This window comes from Solanum tuberosum, unplaced genomic scaffold (genome assembly GCF_000226075.1).
Source record: "Solanum tuberosum cultivar DM 1-3 516 R44 unplaced genomic scaffold, SolTub_3.0 scf00279, whole genome shotgun sequence".
NCBI lineage: Eukaryota > Viridiplantae > Streptophyta > Magnoliopsida > Solanales > Solanaceae > Solanum > Solanum tuberosum.
In genome coordinates, this window is record NW_006239204.1 from 595,653 (window position 1) to 614,723 (window position 19,071).

At 33.2% G+C, this 19,071-nt stretch overlaps 2 protein-coding genes across 2 annotated transcripts; one reads left to right on the forward strand and one right to left on the reverse strand.

Annotated features, from left to right (window-relative positions):
* Positions 1-1,347: 1,347 nt before the first annotated feature.
* On the forward strand, positions 1,348-4,176 carry LOC102584005 (superoxide dismutase [Mn], mitochondrial). Its single transcript, XM_006358693.2, has 6 exons — positions 1,348-1,701; positions 2,448-2,494; positions 2,569-2,694; positions 2,811-2,867; positions 3,408-3,485; positions 3,875-4,176. The coding sequence occupies exons 1-6, from the start codon at positions 1,416-1,418 to the stop codon at positions 3,965-3,967; spliced, it is 687 nt and encodes a 228-aa protein (XP_006358755.1). The 5' UTR covers positions 1,348-1,415; the 3' UTR covers positions 3,968-4,176.
* Positions 4,177-4,456: 280 nt separating this feature from the next.
* On the reverse strand, positions 4,457-12,848 carry LOC102584325 (tRNA (guanine(26)-N(2))-dimethyltransferase). The gene is made up of 6 exons (XM_006358694.2): positions 12,038-12,848; positions 11,336-11,536; positions 11,164-11,260; positions 10,131-10,331; positions 9,907-9,969; positions 4,457-4,932 (listed from the first exon to the last, which is right to left on the reverse strand). Exons 1-6 carry the CDS (start codon positions 12,637-12,639, stop codon positions 4,807-4,809), a joined length of 1,290 nt encoding a protein of 429 aa, XP_006358756.1. The 5' UTR covers positions 12,640-12,848; the 3' UTR covers positions 4,457-4,806.
* Between the last annotated feature and the right edge of the window lie 6,223 nt (positions 12,849-19,071).

The window sequence follows — 19,071 nt, forward strand, 5'->3', positions numbered from 1 at the left end:
CATTGAATTAAAATAACCCACCCAAATAAAAACCCACAAGTAAAGACCCACCCAAATTTTTAAAAAATCACCTATAACCGATCATTAGTGACCTAATTTTTCATTCACTTTTAATCTAAAAATCCTCATGTGTTAATGACACGTGAATTTTGTCAACAACATCTCCAGTAGCTAGATTCTTGAAGTTGTTATCAGTCAAAACACATTTTGTATCATCCATTTGGTGTCCATTGCTCAGTGTCCATGTCGTGAATCAACTGACTTCAAATCCACAATAACACCTCCTCTTTGAACTAGAGGAGACATTCAACCCCTCAGACATTGTTAGAGAATAAAAATTGAAGGAGATGATAATGGAAGAATTAAGTTTGAGGGTTAGGGAATGTGTTAGAACTTATCCAATCGCCCAAGAAGTGAAAGAGGGTCGAGAAGGATCTTAGGGCTTTTTGGATTGAAAAATTGAATGAAAAATTGGGTTACTGATGATCGATTATAGGTGATTTTTTTAAATTTGGATGGGTTATTTTAATTTAATGTTTGTTCAAAATTTTAATTTTTTATTATAAAAAAATAATGACGTGGCCGAATTATAATTGGCCACGTGTAAAAAATGGTTTTGCAAAACCACCGTTAAAAAATAATGGCATGAATGAGCCTTTTCTTAAACGGTAATGACATAGATGAGCCAAACTTTTAACGGATGACATAAATGAGCCTTTTCTGAAAGTTCGATGACATATTTGAGCCTTTTCCCTAAAAAAATAAATATGAATGGAGTATGTATATATTAGGCACCAAACAATTGAGGTATAAAAAATGACTGGTTGGTTCAAAATTTTGGTAATTCATATGAGGTGAAAAAATAAAAATAAATGAAGTAGAGAAGTATTGAAAACAAGCCCTCAAATTCACAATTGAGGCATCAAACCAGCTAAGCCGAAACATCTCCTATGACAAGTAGTATCACTTTATTAAGTTTTATCTTTTATATATATATATATATGTATTTAATAATTTATTCATTATATATATGTATTTAATATTTTTTTTCCAACGAAGCCGTGTCACGTGACACCCCTTACTATAAGATTTTTACGTAGTTTACAAACATTTAAATTTAAAAATTCCACGAGCAAATTCTCGATTAAAACTAAATTATTTTACTCTCAAAAAACAAAACGTTTAAAATGACTTGTCAATTTATATCACAATGTTTAAAATGTGAGCCTTTTTCAAATTCTACATGAATAAAAATGTTTTGTGCACCGAACTTTCTTAACTTGGATTACAGGTGTCGTGAGCTCCATAAGTTATCTCCACTTCTCCACCCGTAAGCATAAAAGGGCTGGCTGGCAGAATCATTTCCACCACACCACTCTACTAGAAGCATTTAAAAATTAAAATATTAATCGAAAATGGCTCTTCGGACTTTAGTGAGCAGACGGACCTTAGCGGCAGGGCTAGGGTTCCGCCAACAACTCCGTGGCGTTCAAACCTTTTCACTCCCCGATCTCCCATACGACTATGGCGCACTGGAGCCGGCAATTAGCGGTGATATAATGCAGCTCCACCACCAGAAGCATCATCAGACTTACATCACTAATTACAATAAGGCCCTTGAACAGCTCCATGATGCCATCTCCAAAGGAGATGCTCCTACCGTCGCCAAATTGCACAGTGCCATCAAATTCAACGGCGGAGGTATCTCCATTTCTCTCTCTCGTTTTGTTTTTACTGAATAATTCATTGATTTGAATTTATTTTTGACTTATTTGAGGAGGTTCTAGACACTTCGCTTTTTTACACTTTGTTGGTTGCTATGGTTTGTTGAATTTGATTTATTGATTTTGTGTTATTGCATTTGTTTGAGATTAATTGAATTTGGATTGAACTGGAATATGAGAGATTGATCTTCCTAAGTGGTTCTTTTATTTGATGATGTTGGATTAGTCTAAGTGGAATTAACCATAGCAGTTGGATGAGAAGAGATTAGGAGGAGTCAATTTTGGACCCTCTGAGGTTTGATTGAATGAATTATCATGGTCGATGGATGATATTTTTCCAAATACCAGTTCTAGTTGTGGTAATGACGCCAATTGAATGTGTAAATGGTTTTTTTGCTTTTTTGGAAAATGAGAAATCCGTAGATATCCAGGAATTAGTTACTATATAAATGTTTGCAGGCAACTTTGGTGGTCCAAAAGATAAACCTCAGATGGTCACAAACTAATAAGGTGATTTTCATCCCAGAAGTATGTTGGTTCTGCACTCTGTCTCGCAACTTGTGTTGAGTCTCCCACCTCAGCTAGGGGATGGGGGACTATATGACTTGGGCAATCCATTGTTATGGCCAAACAACCAGTTGCCAAAGAATTATTTGTGTTGATTTTATAAGTAATCATTCTTTTATCCAAGTTGATGATTTTTGTTTTTTACTTTTCACACAGGTCATATTAATCACTCAATTTTCTGGAATAACCTTGCCCCTGTCAGCGTAAGCTTGCTCCCTCACTTTCTTGTTTGTTCTGCTTTGAGGGGAAATGACATAACTGCTTAATCATATTGCAGGAGGGTGGTGGTGAGCCTCCAAAGGGTTCTCTTGGCTGGGCTATCGACACTAACTTTGGTTCACTGGAAGCTTTAGTAAAAAAGATGAATGCAGAAGGTGCCGCTTTACAGGGCTCTGGCTGGGTGGTAGGTCTCACTCCCTTTTCTTGGGTCTTTGTTGGTCAGCTTATGTTGCTGCAAATCAAGCTTTGGATTGTACCTTTTATTTATTTATTTATTTGAGCTTGCATTTATGTTTGCAGTGGCTTGGTGTGGACAAAGAGCTTAAGCGCCTGGTGGTTGAAACCACTGCAAATCAGGTGATTGATGCATGTTCTATTTATCCTAAATTAATAGATAGCTGAGCATCATCTTCAACAAGTGAAGTTGATGCCTCCACTTTGTTGCCTTGACTTAGAGGTTAATATTATCCAAGAAAGCGTGAAAAGAAAATGCATAAGACTGCTAATTTCTTGATTGCTTACAAGTCTTAAAGCTGTAGACTAAATAATCTGACTTCCATTTATTATTAGCTGCCATAATTGAGAGATGTATTTTTTATGTTAATTGGTGCTGCCTTTGCACGGTCTGAGTTTTCCTCTTTGGTTAATGAACTTCTCTAACCGGTCCTTTAGGATTATTTGCATTTCCCAACCTCCTTGGTCTGTCAGCATTCTGCAGTCTACATCATACAGCCCAGGCTTCAACTGTAGATAGGTCTTATTTTTGTCTTTTTTGACAATCCTTTTTATATAGGGGATTGCATAAGAATGTTGGCATATGCTTTTGCAATAGTTGATTGTCAGGTTGTCTTATGAATTATGATAGGGATCATTTTTGGGATTATTTTGTTCTTGCAGGACCCTTTGGTTTCTAAAGGAGCAAATTTGGTACCTCTTCTGGGTATAGACGTTTGGGAACACGCATACTACTTGCAGGTGATTTGATTATTCTGTTACAGTGCTTTAGTACCCAAATATCATGTGTCATCAATGTTGTGACAATATTCGTGATACTACCAATGTTTTTCTTCCGAAGCATGATTGACATTGCTACTTCTTGCAAGCCAGGATTTTCTCCTTGCTAGTTGGTGGAGTTAACTATATGCTTTTGACCTTTATATGTTGCATAGAACTGAAAAAAGGTTCAATAATGAGGGTGAATGAGCTTCTCTGTATGAATGTATTGAAGAGGTTGTTGTCCTATGTCATACTTTATGGACAGACAGATGTTTTCAAAAGCCATTTTTATGAAGTCTGGTCTTTTTATTCAAATTTAAGAATTATTATTGAACTCAACTGATTTGCCTTGCTTTTTTGTGATGCAGTACAAAAATGTAAGACCAGATTACCTGAAGAATATATGGAAAGTTATCACCTGGAAATATGCCAATGATGTTTACGAAAACGAGTGCCCCTGAAGAGGGATATCTGACGATGTTTAGACTTTCAAAACTATGTTTGTAAAAGTTTATGACGAGAAATAATTGCTGAGTGACATGAGGCATCCTATTTTTCTTATTTTAAGTCGCTGGTTGATGTATGGATCCCGAATAAAACTACTCTTTATCTTGTGAGCCCAATTTCTTAAATATCCAGTTCATCCAAATATAGTAACAAGCTTGTTGAAGTGCCTAACTGATTTTACAGAGCATCTGCGATAGCAGTCTCTCGTGTCAATATTCAGAATGAATTCATATACTACAATCACCCCATTCCATATTCTTCAACCTTTAGATACCAAGGTGGTAATGTACTATGTTAAATGGAGCAGCTATACTACATAGCTGACCTAATTGATCCTGAGGTAATAATGTTAATTGCAGCTGATTCTAAATGGATCTACTTTACAAAACTACATGAGCAACAACACATCTTGATCTAAATCTAGTTTGCATTGGCTATGTGAATTGTCCATATTCATTTCACTCACTTGTGTTTGTCAATTCTAATACTCATAAATTATTTTTTTCAACAAGAGAACAAAATCCGTTCTCAACTGTCAACTAGAAGTGTTACATATTTCTTTATACACCCAAGCGGGGGTCAAAAACATGATAAGCTAAACTTACCATAGCTCTGCCCAGTTAAACCAAAACTGGGATTGGATCAGCAACCTCCAAATTTCGCAAGTGCATGCAAAACTTGTAATCGTGACAACTGAATTTTGTGTGGTTCATTTGGAAAACTGATTTTTTTAAAGCCTTTTGCAACAGTAATGACTATCCCCTTCATCGATGTACTGCAGAAGCAATGAACTTTAATGGCATGAACTCATTTCAGCAGTCTGTTGAAGATGCTTCACAATCTTCACACATTCAACCATGGGGCAGTCTGTCTTAATCGCATTTGGGGCAATATGGGATCTGCTAACAGCATAACCTCCCTGTAATAAAACCCTCCAAACCGATGATGTTAATATTATGTCTAACGGTTGTAACAAGAAATAAATCTAAGGGTGCAGATGGCAAGGAAATTATGCTTAAAGTTCACTGATGCCACAACACAGTCGAATGCAATTGCTACATCAACAATGTTTGGGCACATGAATATGTCTTCGAACTCCCAAAAATGTACAGATAAAAAAACAAGACTACAACAACAACATACCCAGTATAATTCCACAAATGAGGTCTCGAGAGGGTAGGGTGTACGCACACCTAACCCCTACCTTTGTGTGTAAAGAGGCTTTTCCAATAGTCCCTCGACTCAAGAAATCATTTTCCAGAAACAGGTTTTGAAAGAAATGCAAGTGTAAAGATAAAAATATTAAAGAAAAAAATATTGGTACTTTTCAAAGCAATCTCTGGATTGAAAGTGAACTGGGGAAAAGTAGCCTCTTCCCTTTGAATAAGGTACCTCAGATAAATCAGTTGGCAGGTATACTAGGGTGTAGTGTTGGGAAGCTGCCTACCACCTAGCTAGGCATGCCATTGGGTAACAATCACAAAACCTTGGAAATATGGGATGGTATTTTAGAGAAAACTGAAAAGAAGCTTTCTGGATGGAAGGCTCAATATCTTTCTCATGGAGGAAGATTGATCCTCATAAACTCTGTTCTTGATTCTCTACCCACTTATGTGATGTCTCTATTCCCAATCCCAGCAAAAGTAGTGACAAACCAGGATAAGCTAAGGAGAAAATTCCTATGGCAAGACATCAAGGATGGAAAAGTCTATAGCTTAGTAAACTGAAAACTGTTCTACTTAGCAAAGATGTTGGTGCATGGAGGATATTAAAAATTTGAAACTACAAAATGAGAGTCTATCGAAGAAGTGGCTGTGGAGGTACATTGAGGAAAGAAATGCCCTCTGGAAAGAAGTGATTATAGCTAAACATGGTGAGTTAAACCCTTGGTGTACAGAGAACACAACAGAACCTTATGATGTTGGTGCATGGAGGATATTAAAAATTTGAAACTACAAAATGAGAGTCTATCGAAGAAGTGGCTGTGGAGGTACATTGAGGAAAGAAATGCCCTCTGGAAAGAAGTGATTATAGCTAAACATGGTGAGTTAAACCCTTGGTGTACAGAGAACACAACAGAACCTTATGATGTGGGTGCATGGAGATCAATTAGAAGCTTGTGGCCACAAATGGAGACACATTTATATATCAAGGTGGGAAGTGCCACTAAAACAAATATTTGGAAGGATGTTTGGATAGATCAATCTCCTCTTAGGGATCTCTTTCCAAATCCTTTTCAAATTCGTGGAAATCCTGATTATAATGTTGGCGATTGCTGGACTAAACAGGGTTGGGATTTAATTTTTAGAACTTCTCAATGATTGGGAGGTGGAAAGGCTGGCTGAGTTATTAGGGATGCTAGGTGAAGTGATCATAAACACAAATCCCACAGACAAGATGTTGTGGAAGCACAGCAAAGATGGCCTTTTCTCAGTCAACAGTGCTTACAGAAGAGGTCTACAGGTGATAGCAGGGAGACCAAAACACCTCTGGAACTATTTTTGGAAGGGGGATATTTCTACAAAAGTGAGATGTTTCACTTGGTTAGTGATAAGGAGAGCTTGTTTAACACATGAAGTACTTCAAAAGAAGGGTAGACAGCTGGTCCCTAGGTGTTCTCTATGCAATTTGACAAGTGAAACTAACAACCACCTTTCTTGCGTTGCAATTTCACTGCTAAAATCTGGAATTTGTTCCTTAGCATTTCAAATCTGAATTGGACAATGCCAAAACGTACATCAGACCTGTAGAAGAGCTGGGTAAGGGGGGGAGGCACCAAGAGTCAGAGGAGATGGTGGAGGTTGATACCATCATGTATATGGTGGTCACTTTGGAAGGAAAGTGGTAGATGCTTCAAAATAGATCTAATTCCATACACGTCAAATGGAATTGTATAGTATCTCTACTTTTTTGGTGTAAACAGTTGTGTATAGTAGATACAGATCAGACTGTAGATTTGTTAGGAAGTTTGTAATTGACACTTTTTGGTGGCGGCCAACATGCCCTTAATGCTGAAGAATACAATCTTACCAGTTTCAAAAAAAATAAAGAAAGAAAAGTACTGACAGTAAAAATAGTAAAGATAACTAGTAAACAAAACAACAGTAGTAAATAAGATAATATTAGCATATAATAATAATAATGGAGAGTTTATTCACAGATAGACTTGGAACAGAACAGGATATTGGCATAAAATCACCCGAGGGAGAGAATCAAAGCAAAAACAACATTTCTTTGTGAGCTAAAAACATATATGCTCCCAAAGTCTGAATAAAAGACGTCCTGCACAACCCGTTCAACCCACCTAAATGATTATATGGCAGTTTACTCCTACAGATTTTGTGTTGAGGCCATTGCACACCATGCATATGTTACTCAAAATATAACTTTCTATTCAAGTTTTAAAAACATTTGAGTTTAAATTTAAAAAATCAGCCATATGTTATTTAACATAAACTTTTTTGTGTTCACATTATTTAAAATAGACTTTGGCATTTTTGTATGTATAAGCGTTTCACAGAATTATATTAAATATGATTAGCGTATTGAGATACAACAAATAAATTGTGATAGATAAGCTGATTTGTATAAGATGGTTACCATCTTCAAAAAATACAAATAACATATCAATTTATTATAGAGGGTGTAATTATCCTGAAGTGAGCACTAAAGTGCCACCAATTATAGTTGAGTTTATTTTAAAGAGGAGAACTTTTAAAAACAAATATTTCTTGTACTTCAAATACCTCATTACTAAGCTTTAAATGTCATCTGTGCATTAGGAATTCCAAATTCAAAAAAATTTCAATGTAATGTTCTTGTATTTTATTTATTTGAATTAATTGAAAATGTTCATAACTAATTGAAAAGATCTGTAGATTCTCAAAGCAAGCCACAACAATATTATATACTCTTGGAGGTACTTACTCAAGTAAACATATGTCAATTCAAGCTTGTTATCTACCTACATCACATTAAGATAATCAAACCCCAATCACAAATAGTCCATGGGTTCGATAATGATCCATGCAATATCATTATTGAAAATTGCATATAAATTCAAAAGTTATTTGTCTTTTTTCTTTTTTTTGATGTAGTAAAAAGATTTCATCTACAAGGCATCAACCAGATGCAACAAGTACAAATGAGATGTAGTAGCTAGCTACCAATACATGAGTAAACTATACTTAAGACCAGGGCACTAATGATGTCCAAAACATTACCAGTACTATTAACGGGGTTATAGGTTACTCCATCAAAAAAACAAATTGCTACCTGAAGTCCAAAACATCTAGCTAATGTGTAGGAGATGAGCTTTCAGGTGTGTTTGATGTGGAGGAAACATCTTCTACAAAATGTCTTCCACTTTTTCCAAGTTTGGTTGGTCAAAATGTTTTGGATAATATTTTCTCTAGGAAAACAAGTTCCTTAACAAATGAGGAAAACGAATTCCCTAATGGAAGTAGAGAAAACAAGTTCCATAAGTGGCATTCCAAGTCCATCGTCTCATCCCCACCCTTTGATCATCCCAACACCCACCACCCTTGACCCCCCCCCCCTCCATAGTGTTTTGTTGGATTACATATAAATGCTCTTGGGACAATATTTTTTTTTGCTTATTTACCAAACACTAGAAAATAAGTAGAAACAACCCACTTATTTTTCAAGAAAACACCAAACACACCCTTTAAGTTCCATGAAACTATAAACTTGGTATTAAATACTTTCATAAGCAAGCATTTTCTCTAATATTTGGCGGGAAAACATCATTATGCTCATCCAAGGCTGGTTAAACTTCAAAGTATTCAAGGTTTCCTTTCCTAGCTTTACATGTTGTTGTCTAGCCTAACAGTTTGATATATTCACTAAATAAATTTCATTTCCATCAACAAATTTGAGTCTAAATATCAAAATGTATGTACAAATTAAGAAGGGAATTATGAGTGCTGGTGTTATTGGAGAGTTGATAAGACCATAAAAAGATCTGGAAAATGATCCCAACAACTATTTTTTTGGTGTATCTGGATAGAGAGAAATAACATGTGATGGTGTTTGGGTTCGAAAACAAGCAGCTTTGTTATTTAGTTTCAAGAGAATCGGTTTTGGATTTGTTTTTGGCAAAAAAAAAAAAAAAAAACCACTAAAGTGCTGAATCATTTGAAGAGGGTTTCATATGCATCAAAGTTTAATTCAATATTTACTACTCCTTCCTCGTGTCAATTTGTTTATCTAGTTTTCACTTGCATGGAGTTTAAGAAAGTAAAGAAGACTTATGAATCTATTCGTCCTAAACTAAAGATATGTAAAATGTACCAAAATGTCCTTTAATCTTGTAGTCCTAAACATGCCATGTTGAATGTTAGAATTAAAAAGTTGTCAAAAAAAGAGAGAGACATTCTTTTTTAAACAGACTAAAAAGGAAAGTAAGAGTGTAAGATAAGCAACTTGAAACAAAGGTAGTAACTATTTTTATATTCTACTAAAGGTATTTAGGAAGTAGATTGTATTTCTGTCAGCGGGCGAGCTGCTCGGGACGGCCACTGTTTTGTTCAATTTGTTTTGGACTGGGAAAGTGTTCTGCTCTAGAAATCAAACCCTTGGGGTCTTTTAGCTGAAGGAGGACATAGAGACACTGGTCAAATATTTCAATACCTACCTAAACGACTCTTTTACATTTTCTTTTTTACATTTTGCAGTGGCTAACACCAATTACAATTTACAAGGTCAAGGGCATCAGACTATCTTTCTACAAATCTTACATATTGTAAAAAAGGGACCTAACTGTTGCGGAATAAATGAAACCGTTATATTTACGCTCAATATGGAAAAGTTACTTTTGATTAAAGAGAAAGAACACTAAACCCTCCATGTAATACCTACACTAATGACATACCTCATGCAGGCTGTTCATTATCACACTTAGGGGAGGCAAGTTAAGTTTAGCCCGACTTGCTATCTGCAAGTGATAAAACAATAAATTAAAGTTCAGAATATGGTAAAAACAATCAATAACTAAAGTAATGCAAAAAATGGAAATCGCATGATGGTCCCAAACATTTAAGTAAATTATACTGATTAATAAGAAATAATAGTAAAGAAAAATTGTTTTGTGAAAACCTCATCTGCATTGAGGTATCCAACTGGCAGTTTGGGGTCACTCTCGTCAATCATCTGTTTCAATAGCTTTTCTAGGTTTTTTCCTTCTCCATCACCAAACCATCCCCACTGATCAGCCAAACTCATCATTTCTGTTAAATGGGGAGCATTGTGAAGAGGCCCAGTCCAGAGGGGTCCTGAAACTACAAGTGACCGCTTAACCTGAAAAGAAGTATAATGCTTAGGCGCGAGCCTGATGATAATTTTGTTTGACTATATGCACACACAAATCCACTCATTTAAAGGGTTACTATCAGGGCGAATCCAAGGATTTATATCTGGTTGACTCCAACCTTTAGGTTCTTACCATTGAACCACTCATTTTAGTAATTTTTCAGAATATATCGGTACTCCATATTGAAAAAGGTTGGGATCAGTTAAACCTATTAACTATATGAATCATCCTCTGTTGCTACTAGTTTTTATATTGGCATTTGATTTAATTTTAAGAAGACTACAATAACAAAAGGTAAATAAGGATTTCGATGCGTCAGACGTGGAGAAGGAAAAACCAGAAAAAAAAGAAGAGAAATCGTAGTTAACTAAAAAGCAAGAGGAACACAAGACATGCCCATCCCCATGCAGAAAAAACAAGTCGTACATGGATTCGAATTCTTGATCTAACTTGTAGAGGTGCACCGAATAACCATTGCACCATAGGACTCTTTTAGCTTGTGTGCACATATATATTCTTAAGTCATTCTGTAGAGATAGAGCATTGCTATAAATAATCTAAGGACGAGAGCGTGGGTACACCGTACACGTGAATCCACATCCCTCCACATGGATCACCCCAGGCTACGTAGATTTACTGACATGATTGGAGTAAAAACTTATGCAGGATTTTATGAAAATTAGAACAGGGGGTTAGGAATGGAAGTTAGTGGCGTTGCACATGCCAATGTCAAATAATTTGATAATGGATAAGTATGGGCTAAATAGTTCTTGATGCAACAATACCAAAATCGATATCATATGAGGTACGAAAGCATACATTTGTACTACAAGGACAGCTGATCTCACCAAGTTCATTCCAGGAAAATGCTCTAGTGTTCCCACATCGGTTGCAATAGCTGATAAAACTATAATACCTGCCATGAGAAGCAAAGGCATCATCACCAAGTACTAATGAAATAACTCTGAAGAAGTCCACAACCGAGTTTTACCTGCTAGACAGAGACTTTCCACGCTTGACTTGTAGCAACACTCTAAACACGGGCCCATGATATGAGTAGTACGAGAAAAGTGGAACAACGTGATAACCAAGCACTGAAGCCTCTCTAACAGCGCCACCTATAAGCATCCGAAGACCTATCTCATTTGAGTATGGCAAAGGCCGAACATATGCTCCATAGGCAGCTAAGGACCTACAGAGAAAGAATGAGTTTTATGATCATCCCAGCACAAAGACAGGAGTCAGTAAATTTGAACAACTACTTGGGAAATAGCTATTGCACTATAGTCCACAAGTAACTCCATACTGAGCCTAAAACTTTTCTCCCTTTTATTTCTAAAATTTGATAAGTATGAGTCAAGCTGATTTTATCAAACACCAAAGATATCTTTATCAATGAAAATATCATCTGCAAAAACCTTCTGTCATACCAGTGCCTAATTATGTATAGTTTTGAATTAGTTTCCTGAACATTTATTTTGCAGTTCTACCTAAGGCGCCATCTGAGTAATCAAACCTGGTGTGATGAAGATTTATCAATCAATCATAGGTGCGAACTTCTCTCCTTCTAAACCCGGGTAAACATTTGACATGTAATTTGCAAGAAGGGACATTTTTCGGAGTTTCAAGAGGGGAAACTCAGATTAAAAAAATAAAAATAACGAAGGAACAATAAGTTTAAGCAGAACTCAACTGTTGAGGCCTATGACCACCAGAAGAAAGCCCGTCAGTGGAGGTAATGTATAGCAAGCCACCCAATTTCACAGCATCCAAAGCAACTCGCAAGTAACTGGAACCGCTACCGAAAGAATCCACATCAATAAGGTCAAAATAATCCTTTCGCAAGTAACACTCAGCCAGTAACCTAGTGGCAGGCAAATGATTAACCTCCCATCTTTTTCCTTCTCCAGAACCACTTGCGACCCGAGACAGATTCCCCAAAATAATCTCCCTGGTATTTTCATTTGCATCATTCGCCACAACAAAATCGGCGTCGGCCTCAGCTAAGTACCGAAGAGAACGAATACCACATCCGCACATGGCGTCGAGAACCCGGAGACTTCCTGTGGTATTTCGGTAGAGGGCGGCGGAGAGAACACCGAGGTCGCGAGCGGTGGCGCTTTCACTGCGGAAGAAGGTGTCGCCGACATCGAATTGATGGCCCCTTTCGGTTTGGCAGTGTGATTTACAGGGCGGTGGAATGTTCCGTTGGAATATGAAGGTTTTGATGTTTGGGTTTTCGCAAATAAATGTAGGAATGGATAGCGGTTTGAGGTTGAGAGAAAGAGACGACATGGCGGGAAATGGTTAGGTGGACTCTATTACTATGGCTTCTTATATGCTTTTTTTTTTTTTTTATACGTTGGTACTTGTTTCGTAATTGATTAAAGTTATGTGAATTATTAATGTAAGAATTAGAGCTTTGACATTACGAGGCTAAAAACATTTTTTAAAAAAAACTAAACATGGCAAAGACCCCCATTTATTTCAAAACAATACTCCCTCCATTTTATATTAATTTAAATTTTTCGGCATTTTTCATTTTTTCAAATTAACTTAATTGTTAAGTTTTCAAAATTACTTTTAGAATGTTCTTCCAATTTTACCCTTCATTAGTTAGTATTGAAATTAGTGATTAATTAATATTTAGTTATTTTAATCATAAATTTGACAATAATTAATAAGGTAAAAATGAAAAACTATGTTCAATTTATGTCTTAATCTACTTTTTTTAAAGGGTGTGAAACACCTCAAAAATTAAATTAATATGGAACGAAGAGAATAACAAAATTCACAAAGAACAAAAAACTAATGAAAAGGAAAAACAAAAACAAAGAACACAATCTAAAGAAGAAGCAAAAGGGGGAAAGCTACGCCCATCCACTGAAACATCAGATCTTCAAGATCCATCCAGTCTCTGAGCAAGTTTTCTACCGTGAAGTGATTGAGAAATAACTAAAGTATCATTTATTATTATTATTATTATTATTATTTAACAATAAATTTAATAATACACTACAATAAAATTTAAATAACTATCAAAACAAATCATACAAGGCGAAATGGTCTGATGGACCCTTTTACTTGTATACGTTTGTATTCTGAACCCTTCTACTTGACTATTTGTCAATTGAACCGTTAAACTCAATGAAATTTTATGTTTTAAGCTCTTCTTACCGTTGATCAAGCTTATGTGACAACTTAATTATTGAGTCGGCACAAATATGTGATGTCACGCATAGAAGGAGCATGAAAGATCAAATTTAAGACTAAAAATATTTTATTTATTTTTAAAAAAAATAGAATAAAAAGATAAAAAATAAGAAAATTATTTTTTTTCCAGTCTTTTTTTTTTTTTTCCAACCCACCCCTCCCCATTTATTTTTTCTTTCTACTCTCAAACCTGCATTTCTTTCTACTCTCAAACCCCCATCTCTCTTCTTTCTCCCCTTTCCAATTTCTTGTTTCTCTTTTTTTTTTCCACATTTTTTTCCTCCCAAGATTAGAAACGAAATTATATTGTTGTTGTAGATCTGTATTTCTCTTTTATTTTTGGGGTTATTTATAACCCATAAAGTAATAAAGATTCAACATTTAAAGATGAAAATTAATTGTTACGTTGAATGTCTTTGTGAAATGACGTGAAATGTGTTATGTTAAATTATGTACAGATTTTAGAGTATATTGATGTATTTTAATGGCTATTCATTAACAATAATGGGAAAAGAGATTTATGGTGGTTCAAGTGGTAGATGTAAATGTTGGTAAATGAAATATGATTAAAAGTTGTGAATGAAAGAAATTTCGAAAAACAATTTGAATGATAATTGTTAGTTATTTAAGAATGTAATGATACTAGTGAGAATGGAAGATCGTGGTGGTATCTCTAATGTAAAAAAAATGGAGAGAGGTGAAGGGATGAAGGAGGAATAAAGTAAAAAAGAAAAAAAAACTAGAAAAAACAGTTTTTTTAAAAAAATAATAATAATAATAAGTGATGTGTCATTTAAAATGTGATGTGGATGATGATATGTTATTTTTGTCAATCCTTTGAAGTTCACACACAATGAAAGGGATTTAAAATGCTTAGTTTCACTGAGTTTAAAAGTTCAATTGACAAATGATCAAGTAAAATGGACAAATGGTCTAGAATACAAATCCATACAAGTACAAAGGTCTATTAGATCATTCCACCATCATACAATACAATGTATAACAACCATCCAAACAAGTTGTAAAAGCTTGCTCAAGCAGTTAAGTTTTACAAAACAAGCATTTTAGCTTTCTAAAAACCTTGCCAAACATGTTGCATGTCCACTCAAGATTCTAGCATATTAGTAACTTTTTTTTTAAAAAAAAAAAGTTTTAAATAAAAAAGAGCTATACCAATAAAATGGTTCAACATTTGTAAAATTTAATTAATTTTAAACAAAAAATGGCTTAAAATATACTTAAACTATTGGAATTGGTACAAAAATATCCTCCATTGACCTATTGGCTCCATAATACCCTTGACATCAATCTTTACGGCCCTATAATTCCCTTATTATAGATGACTCCGTTAGCAAATATAATTAGAGTTTTCATTTAATAGGCGGCATCATGTGATTCGTTAGAAATTTAATTAACCTAAATAAAATAAATCTCAACCCATACCCGGATCCTCCTATAAATCCCTACCCGCTTCATCTAGTAGCCCCATTTTCCCTTATGTTTTTGTCGGTAGAAGAGATTATCGGAGCTTTTTATCATATATATGGTGAGGAATCGAGAACTAATTTTGAGCTGAGATACTTTACAGATGTTAATTTTTGCTGGAATGGATGTTAAGAAAGAGGTTACTGAAGAAAACTAAGTACACAGTGACGAAGCGTTTGGAAAAATTAAAACATATTCTGCAAGTTCTCTGCAAAGGGGAATCAATTTTCTCCTTAAATTGATTCTCAAATATCTAAAAAGCCATCAGATCAAGGAGCATGCCTTTTAATCAGATGTCTGCTACGGAAAAAAATTGAGAATTAGGAAAACTTAATGTAGCTATGTCATGAAGAATTCTCCATTACAAAAGGAAAGAGAAATGAACCTGGTATTTGAGTTTTGCCTCTTCAGATGTGGGTTTTCTTGTTGGGGCAGGTAGGAATTGGGTTAACATTTAATTTGTTTAGGTTAATTAAATATCTAACGAATCACAGGGGTGCCACGTATTAAATGAAAACTCTAAGGGTCGTTTGGTTTGAATATAAGTTATGATGGAATTAGTTATGATGAGATAAGTTATGTTGAGATAAGTTATGCTGAGATTATTTTTTATTGATTATTTGGTTGGTTGCTTTCAATATAATATGCATTATATAAATTCTAAGAATAAGTTGTTTGTTTACAAAAATACCCTTCAATTTATTTAGTTTTTTAAAAAAAATAAAAAAATTCAAGCTTTAGTTATTTACTCTTAAAAATAAAACTTTTGTCTTATTTAGCTTAAATATTTTTTGTGTGTGTATTTTCATAATTGTACCAAATGTATTTAAAAATAAAATTTTCATCTTAAATTTGTTAAAGTACAAAATAATTTATTATTTATGTCACTTCATTTGAATATATATCATTCTTAAATTGTAAAATACTAAAATTATCTTATTTTTTAATCATAATTCATGTTACTATTTCCTTCAAAATTTATGTGAAGTAACATTATAATTCTTCTTGATATTAGCGTACATGAGATGAAAGAAGATAACAAAAAAAAAATAATACACAAAAGATCTAACTAAAAAGAATACCAACATAAACTAATTTCAGAGAAAAATGCACAAGAAGATTGTATTCAATACCGTAGCATTTCGTTTTATCTCTCTTAATTGATCTATAAAATATAAATTTTCAAGTGGCTAAAAGAATATATAATTAAAAATATGTAATTCGATTATAAGGAAATTAAATTAAAATATAAATAAACATAAGCATTAGTCAAATAAATTCATAAATAAAATAAAATTTATATAGCGTAATTTTTTAATGAAAAATAATGAAGAATTATTGTAATAAAAGTAAGGAGTGGTGAAAGCTATGACTATTATTATACATGATATTAAAAATAATATATGATTTTACATGGATATAAAAAATGAGGTATAAAAAGAGTTTAAAGGGACACTTTTGTCATTTTGTCTATCTTATATCGGGATAAGTTATTTCGGTATTACTATTCCACCCAAAGATAGGGATAACTTATGCCATGACTAATTATTAATCTTGGGATAAATTATCTCATGTTGTGCAACCAAACAAAGGATAAAAGGTGCTCAAAATTTATCCCGGGATTAACTCCCCTTATCTATCACACCAAACGACCCCTAATTATATTTGCTAACAGAGTCATCTATAATAAGGGCATTATAGAGTCGTAAAGATTGACGTCAAGGGTATTATGTAGCCAAGAGGTCAACAAAGGATATTTTTGTACCAATCCAATAATTCAAGGGTAATTTAGGCCCTTTTCCAAATTTTAAATCATAACTTTCCTTTCGTTCTAAGTTACAAAACAAAATTTCAAAATACTTACCCTAGAGTTTGCTATCACACACAATCTTCTTCACACCTTTTTAGTTGTAAAAAATCAGACATTAATAAAATATTTAGAGATAAGGAAAATAACCTAATAATCGGAGAAAATAATTTTCGAAAATGAAAGAAATCAACAAGAAGTGATTCATAATCTATCTATATATAAAAGGAGAGGAAAAAACGCATACGTGTCAACACCACAAAAATCATATTTTTAAATAATTAAAATAAAATTAGGATAATTAAATATAAATCATTTTAAAACAATCTTAAAAATTAGTTCCATGTAACTGAAAAACTGTTTTTATTTTATTTTTAAAAAAAAATATTTAAAACTTAAATACGGTAAAAAAATTCCCACAAATGTTGGAAAACACGGTAAAAACATAGAATGGAAAACACGGGAAAAAATATTTTTAAATAACTAAATATAAATCATTTTAAAACAATAATTACTCCCATGTAATTGGAAAACTATTTTTAATTTTAATTTTTAAAAAAATTTAAAAATGCAAACATAGAATGGAAAATACGGACCAAAAATGGAAAACACAAAAAGTTAAATTAACCCACGTAGAAAAACAAAAGTGGTTAGTTTTTTATATGAATTTAAAAGTAGTTTTTTACGTTTTTTGAATTGAGACTCCTTTTTAATAGGGAACTTTCACAATTTTTTAATTGCAAATAACTAACCAAAAACTGCTTTTTTTTTATTTGCTTTATTATTTTTGAAACTGCCTCCTCTTGAAGAGAGTAGATATAAAGGGGGAAATAATTACTTTTTTCTATTATGTTCTTAACAAATTTGGAGAGAACATATAGGGAGAGCACTGCACTTTGAGATGATGAATTTTCTGATTCTTTTTTTTTTTATGTACATTATTTTCATATATAGACGTATAATACAGTGATACAAACTTATGGAGGAGTAGATATATTTGATCAAACATAAGAAAAATCGTCTAACAAAGTATATGCATCAATGTGAATTGATCTCTCCAAACTGACTTTTTGCTATCTACATCAATGCTTTTATGTCTATTTTTTGTAATTTTTCTCACAGGCTTTAAGAGGAAGCATAATAAAAATCTATTTGTTTAGTGAGATGTTTTTATTGAGGAAAAAAAGGTAAGTATTATTGTTTAATATCACTTTGGATTTTGTAATATCTTAATCATATTTTTTGTTTAATCTTATTCTCTTCGTTTTTCAAAATTAAAACGATAGTAGATATTAAAAAAAAACCTGATGCAACACTACGAGCAATAAGTGTTCTGGCATAAAGTTTACAAAATGGCTTATAATTTTTTTTCTTCAAAATTCATGCAGGTATACTAAATTTGGATATAAAAAATTAGACTAAAGTTATCTAAGATTTTATGTTATCTTGGTAGAGGTTAAAAGATAAATTAGGAGACGTAACATAATTGATGTAATGTGTTTTAGGTAGAGATGGAATAGATGTAAACTCTATTTTTATGAAAATAAGAAACAATTATTTTATGCATATTATGAAATCATGAAATGTTTGATTTTCTTTTGATTACAAATATGTGTTCAAGGCTCATATCGACAAGAGATTTAAGATGTCAATCCTTCAAGAAATGTTTTGTAGCAAAGGTGAAGACTAAATAACCCCAAACTTACATATGTATAGATTTTTTTTCATATATACAATAAAAATTTAATCAATACATTCCTGATTTTCATCACATGTTATAGTGATATTTAAAAATATCCGCGCAACACGCGGAAATGAATACTAGTTCACAATAATAATCAAATTTATTTATAATCCAACTTGACGACAAAACAACATAATATTAAAATGAAGAGGAAAACTTTAAGAGCAAACAATTTTCAAAACATAAAAAAAAAAGATATAGGAGAAAAGAAGGAAGAATGTTAAATCTAAAGGCATATCTTCAAATTTTAATTATATTTATAATTAGATTTTATTTCTGATTTTTTTTTTACATAATTAGACATATTTCACTATCATATATAGTATTATTACCTATACTTTTAAAATATTACATATCGTACTACTAATTAAGAGTTTCCTACCATATATATTAAGGAAGATACACTTACATACATGTATTCTTGCTACCAGATACACTAAAATAGGGAGATAGATGAGCAAGATGGGGAGGGAGACGA